Source organism: Phalacrocorax aristotelis, chromosome 7 (assembly GCF_949628215.1).
Source record: "Phalacrocorax aristotelis chromosome 7, bGulAri2.1, whole genome shotgun sequence".
Taxonomy (NCBI): Eukaryota; Metazoa; Chordata; class Aves; order Suliformes; family Phalacrocoracidae; genus Phalacrocorax; species Phalacrocorax aristotelis.
The window spans coordinates 36,292,380-36,304,957 of NC_134282.1; the positions used below are offsets into that span (position 1 = coordinate 36,292,380).

The 12,578-nt window shown below is 37.1% G+C and overlaps 1 protein-coding gene across 2 annotated transcripts in view; it reads left to right on the forward strand.

The window, feature by feature from the left end:
- Nucleotides 1-12,578, forward strand: part of VPS13C (vacuolar protein sorting 13 homolog C) — a 103,440-nt gene that overhangs the window by 14,074 nt on the left and 76,788 nt on the right. For both annotated transcript variants that reach the window (XM_075100099.1, XM_075100100.1), the window contains exons 6-15: nt 1,560-1,669; nt 2,527-2,586; nt 3,198-3,257; nt 3,999-4,079; nt 8,182-8,239; nt 8,551-8,678; nt 9,552-9,658; nt 10,338-10,509; nt 10,959-11,021; nt 12,191-12,326. In XM_075100099.1, coding sequence (XP_074956200.1) covers nt 1,560-1,669; nt 2,527-2,586; nt 3,198-3,257; nt 3,999-4,079; nt 8,182-8,239; nt 8,551-8,678; nt 9,552-9,658; nt 10,338-10,509; nt 10,959-11,021; nt 12,191-12,326 — 975 coding nt within the window. The remainder of the gene's footprint in view (nt 1-1,559; nt 1,670-2,526; nt 2,587-3,197; nt 3,258-3,998; nt 4,080-8,181; nt 8,240-8,550; nt 8,679-9,551; nt 9,659-10,337; nt 10,510-10,958; nt 11,022-12,190; nt 12,327-12,578) is intronic.

A 12,578-nucleotide genomic window follows, 5' to 3' on the forward strand; every position in this document is an offset into this window, starting at 1 on the left:
GTTGTTATAGCAAGATGTACAAAGTTATATATCTGTGGTGTTCAGCATGCACTGCTGTGGTGGTTTAGCCCCAGTCAGCAACCAAGCACCACGCAGCCGCTCGCTCACTCCCCCCTGGTGGGATGGGGCAGAGAATCGGAAGAGTAAAAGTGAGGCAACTCATGGTTTGAGATAAAGACAGTTTAACAGGTAAAGCAAAAGCTGCGGGCGGAAGCAAAGCAAAACAAGGAATTAATTCACCGCTTCCCATGGGCAGGCAGGTGCTCAGCCATCTCCAGGAAAGCAGGGCTCCAGCACGCGTAACAGTTACTTGGGAAGACAAATGCCATCACTCCAAACGTCCTCCCCTTCCTTCTTCTTGCCCCAGCTTTATATACTGAGCATGACGTCATATGGTATGGAATATCCTGTTGGTCAGTTGGGGTCAGCTGTGCTGGCTGTGTCCCCTCCCAGCTTCTTGTGCACCTGGCAGAGCATGGGGAGCTGAAGAAGTCCTTGACCAGTGTATGTGCTACTTAGCAACAGCCAAAACATCTCCACATTATCACCACTGTTTCCAGCAAAAATCCAAAAGATAGCCCTATACTAGCTGCTATGAAGAAATTTAACTCTATCCCAGCTGAAACCAGGACAACCACATATTTAAAAAGTTCCAAACAGTTAGTAAGCTGAGCAGTCAAACTCATACTGCAACCCTAAACTTGGTCAAAAGCTGTAGTCGTTATTTCTCTCTACTTGAATAGCCATAACTGTTTCTTCAACTCGAGCCATCTGTACCATTTCCAGCAGAAATGTACAAACTTGGTAGGCTGATTAGTGTAATTCACTGAGATAGCCACTTTGTAAGACAGGGTAGACTGTAAAGATAGCTAGAGAACAGCAGGTCATCTAACCACATTAGGTAAAATGTGAAGATGCTCAGCCGAGATAATGTTTTTAGAGTTATGCCATTAAATAATGAGGGATTATAAATATTTCTCGCCACCTTGGCATGCATACATTTGTCTTGAGTGCAATGCTGAATGTGGGTATGCAACTTCTACCCTGTCTTGTTCAGCGTAAGTTCAAGTATGCCAGTTTTTTAACTTTCTCGGGCAATGTTGTATGAAAGGCTCTAATGGACTGGTCTCTTGTGCAAGTTTCATCTTCAGCAGGTTATTCAAGGGTAGTTTGTGCTAAATTACACCATCTAACCGATTTGCTTGTTGAAACCCCTAGTTAATTGCCGAGGGACTCCTAAGAGGGAACCTTTTACCTTAGAAGGAGCAGGGAGGAGTATATTAAACAAGAACTTGCTGTAAGATAAACTGTTTTGGCTGAAACTTAAGACATAAGTTTACTTATGGTTGTATTGTGCAAACACGGCTAAAATGACATCTTCAGAATATGGATGTACAGAAAAGGAAAAAAATGCAAATATGTAATCTAAATAAGTGAATATTTAAAAGTTAAATGTTCCTGTTAAATGTTAACTTTACATTAGCATAGCTCTTGGTGTGGGTAAACTCAAGATGCAACTACTACACTGAATGCTGACTTTTTTCAAATTATTGTTTTAGACAAACTGAAGGAGGAGAAGAAGGATACTTTCTTAGAAAAACTTGCAACTCAAGTTATAAAAAATGTGCAAGTCAAAATCACAGGCATTCATGTTAAATACGAAGATGATGTAAGTATCTGGAACGCATTCTCTTCATTTTAAATTGGACTCCAGTGCAGTCATGATTGTATAGTCCATAGAGAGAAACTGTAGAAAACCTTGAAAAAGGTGCTGTGGTTTCTGCTGCACCTCTTCAAATGAAGTACCCCAGATACAACTGACAGCCAGAAATAGTTTGGATACGTGAAATACATGTTATCTCTTTTGCCTTTTCCAGTGGTGTCTTGCTCACTAAATGTGGATCATGGCCATTTTTCATATGTTAGTGTGTGCAGTTGATGTACAGAATTTTTCAGTGGCCTGGGTAAAGTCCAGAGTGGCAGAAACTGGAGGGGTTACAGATGAGTTGGAAGGCAAATAATTGAAAACAATAATTGACAAATGAGAATGTTTATGTGGACCAAACTGATATTATTCTAGCCTGCTTCCAGCTTCCTGTAGGAGAATGATAAAGTAGTTTTTGTTGAGATAACTGAATGTAAAAGAAAAGCGTTAGATATAGAGTATTTCTCAAACATATTTTGGGACTGTTTTCATAGACACTAAATTTTAAAAGGTGTGAGGAATGGAATTAATAAAATTATATACCTGACTGTGACATGGTACTCTTAAGTTCTTGGTTCTTTCCTGTCTGAAGATTTTAGAAGTCAAAACAAAATTTTCAGCTTGCATTGAAGTCCTGAGTCTTTACAGTACAGCCATATTAATTTTGGCCCAACATGAGGAGTGTCAAGAATGCTTCAGCTAGAATAATTTAGCAAAGGAAGGTCCTCAAAACAGCTCAGGATTTCAGTCAACTTTAATTAATGATACATCTCTGTTTGCAGCAAGAGAAATAAATAGCTATTATTTCTCTATTTTTGTAGATCACAAATCCAAAGTGTCCAGTTTCCTTGGGAATGACATTGGGCGAGCTTAGTTTACTGGTAATGTGTGTGTGCATGCATGTGCTTGTGTTTTCAATTGACTTGTCTTTGGAGTAGCAGAAAAGAAAAGTATCATCTTAATACGTAACAATGAAAGTATGCATACAGCTGGAAGCACATACAATCTTATATCCATGCAAATAGTACTCAAAGTTGTGCAAGCAGAAGGGAAGATAATTGAGGAAAATCACACTTTGTGAGACTAGTGATTTTTTTCTTGTCATCCAAGTGATCTTTAAAACTGAGTATGTTTGCTTTCATAAGGCAGGTTATTTCCAGGTCTAATAAATAAATTAGGGCAACCATTACATCCTGATGATAAAGAATGTAGTATTTTGCCAGGCCTTTTGAGAAGCAGGGGGAGAAACTTTCAGCTAACCCATTTTCCTTAGATGTTAAGGATTTTATGAGTAGGATAAGGAGGTGAAGATGAAAACTGACAAAATTTGTATTGGCTTTTGAGTTGTATGTATGCAGTCTGGGGAAACTGGCTTCTAAGATCAGGTGGCACCAAAGTGATGCAATGATTGAAATTATTGAAAGTATAGGATAGAACCGCAAATGTGTTAAATAAGATGCACAGAATGACTTCTGTTGCTTTGAACTTCTAGACAACAAATGAGAACTGGACACCTTCTATTCTGAATGAAGCTGCAAAAATAATATACAAGGTAATGTATTGGGTTTTTTCCTACACAAGTAAAATGAGCAACTGATCTTGGACAGAAATAATCTGGGGTTCTAAATAAAAATTGGAAAAATAGTTTGGTTTATGAATTCTCCTGTGTTCTTTAATTTTGCTGTATGTTTAAACAGAAGTAGACCACAAATAACTGGCTTTAGGTAAGGCATAACTTTAAAGTCTATCGTTTAAATAATTTCCCTTAAATGCAAACACTGATCCCCTCATTAAATGCATTATACAGGAAGTTTGCATGGTAACTATGATTTCAGATAGGTTGTCAAATTGCCATTTCCTGCTCTAGTTCGTATGCTTAACGTAATTGGAATTTTGGTAGCCAAGCAGTCTCTCTGTTCTCCCTGCTCCGCAGTCCCATGCTGAAAGGAGTATGAAAAGATCTAAGACATAACAGGAATGATATAAGAAGATTTTAATAGTCCTAGCTTCTTTATTAGGCCGAATGTGGGTTTTTGTGCACCCTTGCCTGGCAATCCAGAGTTGTGTTTAACAGATGTGGATGAACTTGTGTGCTTTAAGAACTTGCTTTTCAGCAATTCAATTTTCATTTCAAAAATAGTATTATAAGATTAAATACATCTCAATGGTAATGGTGGATTTGCTGTCTAGTCTGCTTTCATGTGTTTTCTGTTTTCAGAAATGGAAAGCTGAGGTCATAGAATGGGTTGAATACTGATTATGGCATCTGTTGAATGTTTTCTTTCCTGTGCAGCTTTTGTGCCTGGACAGTCTCAGTGCTTATTGGAACATACACAGCAAAATGTATTATCATGGATCCCATGAACAAATACTGGTAATGTAGAAGAAAATACATTAAACAATACTATATTCTATAGCTGTTGTAATATTCAAAACTACACCATACTCATTTCCACCCCACTCCTCACACTTATGGCCAACTGGATTCTGATACTGGGGTCTTATGTTAATCCATTGAACCATAGATAGCTAATATTTTTTTGTGAACTTCCTATGTTATCAACCCCAATAGGTTTTATAAATGGTCAGAAGCTGCATCTGTAAAATTATGTTCTGTTGGCATATTCCTCTTGCCTTTGTGCTGTTTAGCCAGTACTGTTTACTAAATATCTGGCCTGTGTGAGCTATTACATAGCTACTGTAATGAAAAAGGCAATATTAAGATAGTAAACGACCATAGAATTAATAAAAAAATCAGAACATTAGATCTTTATCAGAACAGGAACTTCTGTTACATTATCCAGATTACCTAAAATGCGTGGATGAAATTAACCAATAGAGTGGAACCATGCAGAAGAACAAGATGTTAAAACAGAAAGGGTTGTGGTTTTGTTGCTTTTTTAATAAACCAAAGCGTAGGTAGGTAGGTATCCATTGTCAGACCTAAACAAAGAAACAAAAAATTGTGGAGGGGCTGATGTAGTGGTTCTTAAAGATAGCAGTGCTCATTATGGGAAGTAGCTTTGGCAAAATTTTGAAGAGCTTTAGTAGAATAAATTATATGCATGGGTGAATGACTATGCTATGCTCTACAGACAGAAGAGGGTCACAACTTTTAAGTGTGGAATGCACAGTAGGACTGAATAAAGACTTGAAAATGAGGTTGGGTGGAACATAATTAGGGTAGGCTGTATGGAAAGATGATGCTGGGAAGACTTTTTTCCAACTTGATGAAGCTAATTAGGGTGGTGTAGAGACTAGAGAAGTAGATGATGGTGCTCCAATACAGAAGATGAGAGGCAGCATGAGGGCAGTGAGGGTAAATCAAGACAGAATGAGAGGCAGATATTTTAAAATGGTAATTATAGGGAAAGTATAAAATCAAATTGGGGGGAGGGGGCAGAGCTTCCTGGAGGCTATGTTCAGTCACGGTTTGAGTTGCTGTTAGCTAGATGAGTAGTGGAATACTGCAACTTGTAATATTGTGAGTTACTTGTTTTGCTTTCACTTCATTGTGGTGTTCTAAGTTTTACTTTCCTAGAAAAGGAACTGGGAACTTCAGCAGTATGAATAGGGCAGTTATATAGACATAAGCTATGGCGGAGGGCACACATGCTCTTTCTGTATTACAGCTGAGGACTTCTGAGTTGCAAAAGCACTGTTACTGTTGGGAAGTTTATTTCAGATAGCCACTTCATTCATGTGGTTAAAAGAGCTCATTTATAGGTAATGAGAAACAGGCTTGGAATAGTGGACATCTGATTACTGTTGTTAGTTTGTCTGAATCTCATTTAATTTTACTGTGGAGATAATCAGATGTGCAGTGCATGCTGTCTATATATCTGAATTCTTTCTGGTGTGAATTAAGTGCTCTCTGTGCAAAAAAAAAAGGAGGGACATTTTTGACCCATTATATTTACAAAGGTTATACAGGTGTTCTGTGTGTCCTTGTACAATACTACTTGTTTCCTTTTTTTTTCTTTTGCGCTCATCTTTTACAGGCATCTATTTTTGTTTTATTTGCTCATTAACAAAATATACACAACCTGGTGAGCTTGGTACTAGTATGGAAGGTTGAATCAAAAGTGCGTTGTGTTTAAAAGCATCAAGGCATTTAATGTTCTTTTATCTTGCCTGTTACATGGAACTTGAAACCTAAGTCCTTTTATTTTATTCTGGTTCCTCTTGTAGGGGGTTATAAATATACATATCAGCATTCTACTGTATGTGGAAAGTATGAATATGTTGATTTCTCTTCTGGTCTACAGTCTCTTGTTTTGCTCTTTAAAGAGCTAAACTTCCTCAGAGCACTTCCACTTCTGCCTTTTTAGTTTAGCAGAAATGCTTAAGTATTTTTAATAATAGCCAAGTTACTTTGGCAACGGGAGTCTTCAGAATTACCTGTCTGTGGGTGTTTTCTCTGTTGTATCTCAGTCTGAAGTGAAATGTAAATGCAAACCAATACAGTTTGAACTGACAGCAGTAAAGGTCTTAATGCTTCAAATGTGTCATTCCAGCACTGTCAGAAAGATCCTTTGTGAATCAGTCCTTGACATGCTTATGGACAGATGGCTTTGTGGGCTTATCTGACATTGTCTGGCAGCTTAGATCTCAGTTCTTTTCAAGGAGACTTCAACTAACTATTGACTAAGCTGCAAGTGAAGATGCTGATGTGGTTTTGTTGAACTTAAGTTTTATGTATCAGGAAGTGCCTTTCTATTCCATCATCAAGCAAGTTTTTAACAGATTCTGAAAGAATTGGGAAGCTTGTCCTCCAGGACTGTAAAATGGAGTTGCCTGTTTCCAAAACCTGTGACACGTCCTACATGTAAATATTTCTTTGAGCACAGAGGGAGAGCAATTCCAGTGTAGCAAATAGCATGCAGTATTCTGTCCACCTGTTAACTTGAAGCATCTCACCACTTGCAGTTTTTCCAGTTCTTGAAACCCTTAGCAGTTTTGGCGCTGTATAGTACTATCACTTTGCATACTGGCATCATCTCCATTATTTGGATTCTTTTTGCATCTTTTGACTGTTTGACTTCTGTTTGGCTTAAATTTGTCAGTTGTGATTAGTCATCTTTGTGCCCTTGTGCCTAAAAGGGGAAGAGAGGGGGAGCAGGAATAAGCTCAGAACACGTCTGAGAAGTTCTGAAGAAGCACAGGGGAAGAAGGGAATTCATCACGGGCATAAGATTGCTTCTGTAAAACTTCTCTCCCACTTGTTAAGTTCTCTCTGCTTCAGAATTTTAAAACCAATACAGGAACTGAACAACTAACAAATAATATGTCTTGTTTAGTAACATTACCTGTATTAAATACCTCAATGCATTTTATATGTAATTTCTAGTATGGCTTGTTTCCTGGAAAGCTAGATCTCCCACCCAGATAGACTGGTGTGGTCTTAATTTTAAGCAGCATTATCAGGAAATCATATTTATCATAATAGCTAATTGGTCTATGTTATAGTAAGAATAAGCTGTGTAATCTGTAGCAATCTGTTACTTTCGTACAACAGTCTTCGTATTTAAATAACATGAGTATATGGCTGGTTGTGAGATTAGCTGCTTTATACTTAATCTAATTGAAATTTAGCTTTTATTAGGATAGACCAGCAGGCAGGAAATAGGTTGAAATACAAATATTTTTAAGGAGAAAGTGTACTTCTTACAAAATACAAACCAGTTTTTAAATAAGGAACTGGGAAGAGGATTTCGTTGAAGAAATTTGTAGTTACAAAACATTTTCTTGTAAAAACAACTCTTAATATTGAGAGTCTTCATAAAATGTAATGGGAACAAGTACTTCATCTGTCTTCATGTAGTAGCTACCTAGCAGCAGGCCTTCTGCTTTAATTGATTGTGCCATTGCAATTCTGAAACTAGGTAAAATGTTTGGGCACAAATATAGCCTTATCAATAAATTGCTGAAGAATCAGACGGCCTCATTTTGAATTAAGGCCTGGTTCTAGCATGATATTTCTCAGGCCTCTTGGGCTGTTCTGTTATTTTCCTGACTTCTTTCTGTCTTTAATGCCTCTCTCATCTGCAGAATACCAGAAGGCTCAAGTGGCTTCCTTATGTGCTAAAAATGAGGAAGAGTAGAATGTGAATAGGTATTACTGGTACCTTCAAGGAGTTTAAAAACAAATGCTTGATCTATTGTGCTACATGTTTGAGTGTACGCATGAGCTGTATGTTTCTAAATTAACACGTTAGTTATTACAAGATTTAGACTGAAGTTGAATAAAAGCTGTACTAACCTTCTATTTGATATGAGAAACTTAGAATTCTTTTTAATCTGGTATATTTAAAACCTTCACTCTTAAGTGCTTGTGCCATAATATCTTTCCCATTTAGGGGGAGGAGGCCCTTGCAAAATATATGTGACCTTAAGTTGGTCTACTCAAAGCTTAGAGAACTGTAAATGAGTAATGCTTTTCAGCAATTGCTAGACAGTATCATATTCCTTTACAGGATCAGCTGAAAAGAGGAATTCCATGTAGTGGGAACCAGCCTGAAGATTACCAGTACAGTAAGTAAGCTAGGAATGAGTGAATATAAACTGGTTGGAGCATGTTAATATACAACAGCCTGACCTGATCATGCAGGCATGCCTATACTAAGTTTATGTTGCAAAAACCTAAACATAATAGAACATATTAGCCATTGTATGCTTTTTGACTGCTGCTGGGCTATCTTAATTTTTGGTAAGAGTTACATCCTGATGTAACTCTTGAGCATATCAGCACAAAGTGGTTAATGTATCAGGCAGTGGAAATAAGTACTTTAAGATCACTTCCCATACTTTAAACATACAACCTATCTCATTTTTTTATTGTCAAGTTTTTAGACCAGTATCAGCCTCTGCAAGACTGTATATCAACCCATATGCAGAAGTAGAACTAAAAACTCCCAAGCTTGATTGTAATGTAGAAGTACAGAGAATTGCCATTGAATTCACTAAGCCACAGGTAAGTTGGCTTGGTATCTGTTACCACCTATTTTAGAGTTTGTGATGAACCGTAGTATTTTTTTTTTGGAAAATGTTCTTTAGGAATTTTCTGCTTATACGTAAGTAGACTATCTAAACAGTTTAACATTAACTGTGAGAAAAGTGTAGGATCATTTTCCCTTTGTGTAAAGTCACTTCAGGGTGCTGGATCCTGACACTGACCCTGTTATCTGTGGACCCTCTGGTCAGTATTCAGCCCTTCCAATAACATTCCTTTCACAAAGAGAATGGAATCATTCTTATGAGTAGCCCTTATCTTACAAAACTGTAAGACAACATTATAACTGCAGAGATGCTAAGTTACGAGCAAGGGTGGGAATGAATGGAGTATATGGGCTTTGGTAACAAAGCGAGCTGAAGTATTAAGGAGCTCATTTAGATAGTTCCCCACAATGTTAGTGTTTTGATTTATTCAGTGGTAAATTATCATTTGCTAGATACCTTTTTAGCTCTTATTGATGTCAAAGTGTAACCTGAGTTCAGAACAGCACCAATAAGGCTAACTAATGCCAAGGGAGTTCTGAAATTGAGGAAACTGTGTACTGGCAAATAAAGAGAATATGGTTGGTTTGAGAAAGCCTGAGACTTTGTGCTGAGCAGGCTAACAGAAATACAAACTAGTTTTGTTCGTCAAGGAAACCAGAAGTTCATACGGTGGTGCCTTTGAGAGCAATGGGTATAGTTGTTCCGCTTTTACATCCTAATAAAAATGCATAGGCTTAAATTTCTGTATAGTTTTGGGAACAGTGAAGACCATGGTATACATGTACTTCAAACACTGTGTGCAACAAAATCTGAATCTCTGCTGAGAAACTTGGTTTTCTGTGTTTAGTACCTCAGCATGATAGACCTCCTGGAGTCCATAGATTACATGGTTCGCAATGCACCGTACAGAAGATTTAGGCCCAATGTGTCTCTCCATAAAAATGCCAGGCAATGGTAAGCTGTGTATGTTAGTGCATTCTTTAGGAGATGCTGGAATTCTCTCCAGTCTCTTCATTCTCCTTTGTGGTTAAATGTAGTTTTAAAACTAGATTGCATAAGTCATGATGACTTTCACAGAGCTTTGTTTTGCCAAGTAGAAAAGGCTTGTACAAGAGGACACGTGAAAGAACCAAGTCATGAAAATCTGACTTGCAAAGCTAACTCTAGTCCCCAAAAACCTATGAACAAAATGCCAATGTTCTCTCTAGAGGTTAGAATACAATTCTAAAAAGACTAAAGAAAAAAAATTAGCAAATATATTACAAGGTAAAAACATGTCACCTGTGATTTTTAAAGTTCTGAGCTGATACTACTTAGAAAAAAATTCACAAAAATGTGTAATTGATGCTCGTTATCAAAGTGCTTAAGTGTACTTAGGGCTGTTATGGCCCAAATTTGCAAACATGCAGAAGTCAATAGAGAATGCAGATTTATAGGTCTTTAGGCATTAAATATAAGTCCTCAGTCCATTTTTCAAAAGTGATTGTGAAACCATTAAGTTTTATAAAACAAAGGTACTCAAATGACAAATGGTAAGCGAAGTGTTTGCATATTAATAGACTACCTCTGCCACTTCTAAATTGTAAGGCACAAACAAAATTGGAAGGTGCTCACAAGTGTGGAATTATTGTAGGTGGAAATACGCAGGTAACAGTGTTCTTGAAGTTCACATCAAAAGACATACTCAAATGTGGTCCTGGAGTAACATAAAACAACATAGGCAGCTTCTGAAGAGTTACAAAACTATGTACAAGAACAAGCTGACGCAAAGTAAACTGTCAGAAGAAACACAGAGGCAAATTCAGGTATGTGTTTTTCCTCTTTGGAGCAAGTGTGGTTTGGTCCCTTTATTAAATAATTCTTTACTCCTGACAGTAATCAAGGTTAGTGGTTTTACAAGAGCACAAGAGTTCTGTGGAAATACTGTTTTAATCTGAAGTTCAGTGTAACCTATTGTGGAAAGAAAGAAAATTACTAGTAAAGCTTCATTTAAGTAAACCCTTTTTGGTTGCAGATTAATGAACTTGGATGCAGTTAATGGAGTGCAAGATTAATCTATTTAAAAAAAATTAGACTGCCTAACATCAGGTTTTATTTTCTAGTGAACTTCTTGAGGGGTATACCCTTGAAAGAAAGGAGCAGGTCTAGAAAGAAATTGGAGTGTAAATATGAAGGAGCTGGTAGATAATTTGTAGTGATGCGTATTTCCTAAATGTGTTTTAGAGGCAAATGATTTCATCATACATTTTTACAGGACCTAGAAAGAAAGCTTGATGTCTTCAATATAATCTTAGCAAGACAACAAGCGCAAGTTGAGGTAAGAAATAATTTTTGTTCAGTAATGCTGTAACACTTCAAATAGGATGGTTTTGACATGATAGTATGTTGAAAAAATTTGTGCTAATGAGTATGATAGGATAAGGAGGTGGGAAGGCATGTTTCCTCTCCTTCCAGGACAAGAGGAAATCAATTTCCAAACTGGAAACCAGTTCCTAAAACCTACCAGTGTGTCTGCACAGTGTAACTGATACCCACTTCGTACCATTCAGTCAATTGTCTAAGGGTGATGCTTTTATGATTCTTTTCTTCCTTTGACTTCTGTTATTTCAAGACTGGTTCTGCATCTGTTCAGGCTCAAACATGTACAGCTGTTTTGATCCTATCGACACTTTAGATACTCTCTTTTTAGGGGGTAGCCAATCTAATTAAAAGACAACTTTTGAGAGAATTGTTAAAAGGTGGGTGAAGTCTCTAGCTGCATTGTATTTTGGAAATAATTTGTGACACTTAACAAGGAGTTGCGTGTTATAACATTGTGAAAAGTATTGTATCTGCAGTTAAGATCAAAACCACCTAGCACACTGAGAAGCATGCTACTGGTAGCCGTTTTCCTAACATGAAAATTAACCTCTGTAGTTGCATCGTATAATTACTGTTTGTGCCAATGTGGCCTCAGTGTTCACATCTGGAATGTATGTAAAATGAAGGTGAAAAAGTAATTATGTTTACTATTTTTGAGATGTTTGTGGTCAGACCTTGATTTTTAAAACGCAAAGTGAAAGCCTGAGTACAAATTTAAAACTTTTTCTTAATACGTGCAGTGGTACAATATCAATCTTCACATTTGTTACTACTAGATTTAAAGAATGTAATTGCTTCTTGTATCTCCTTAAATTCTGTCTTTTCTTGTGGTTCCTGCCTTTTTGTAGTCTAAATGCTAGTGATGTGTCTAGAAAAAAGCTATCCAAAGTAAAAGTAACACGTTTGTTTCCACACACGGGCACGCATGCACCCACCCATCCACATATATGCCCTCACCTCAATCATCTTTTTGCTTCTGTCTGGTGAGTCAAATGGCTCTTAATCCCTTGTGGGGTGGTATTACTGTCCATCAGTCTGTTCAACATATATGCATACACACATTATTTACAGAAAAACAAAATATAATAATTTTATTAATGATGTATTTTAATGTCTGGTTTGTAGACAATAAGATCAGGACAAAAACTACTGAAGAAGAAAACCACTGAAGTACAAAAAAAAAGTGGAGGCTGGTTTGGTGGTTTTTGGGGTAAAAGAGAATCTAGGAGAAAGGAAGATGAAGAATCACCAGTTCCTGAAAGTAGGTGTAGACTGGAATGCACTGACTGATATAGAGACTTAACGTTTTTTTCTATACGTTAAGAAGGAATTTATAGTATGTTTTACTTCCTACTATGCAGGCGGAGGGAGTATGGCATAAACAGTGCAATGCAATATTGATCCATTTTATAGTATTACTTACTGTTAATGAATGTTGAGCTGGCAAATAAGGCATACTTCTGAAATGGCCATAAGCTTTTCAGAACCTTGGTAAGGAGAAGAGTATCGAGCT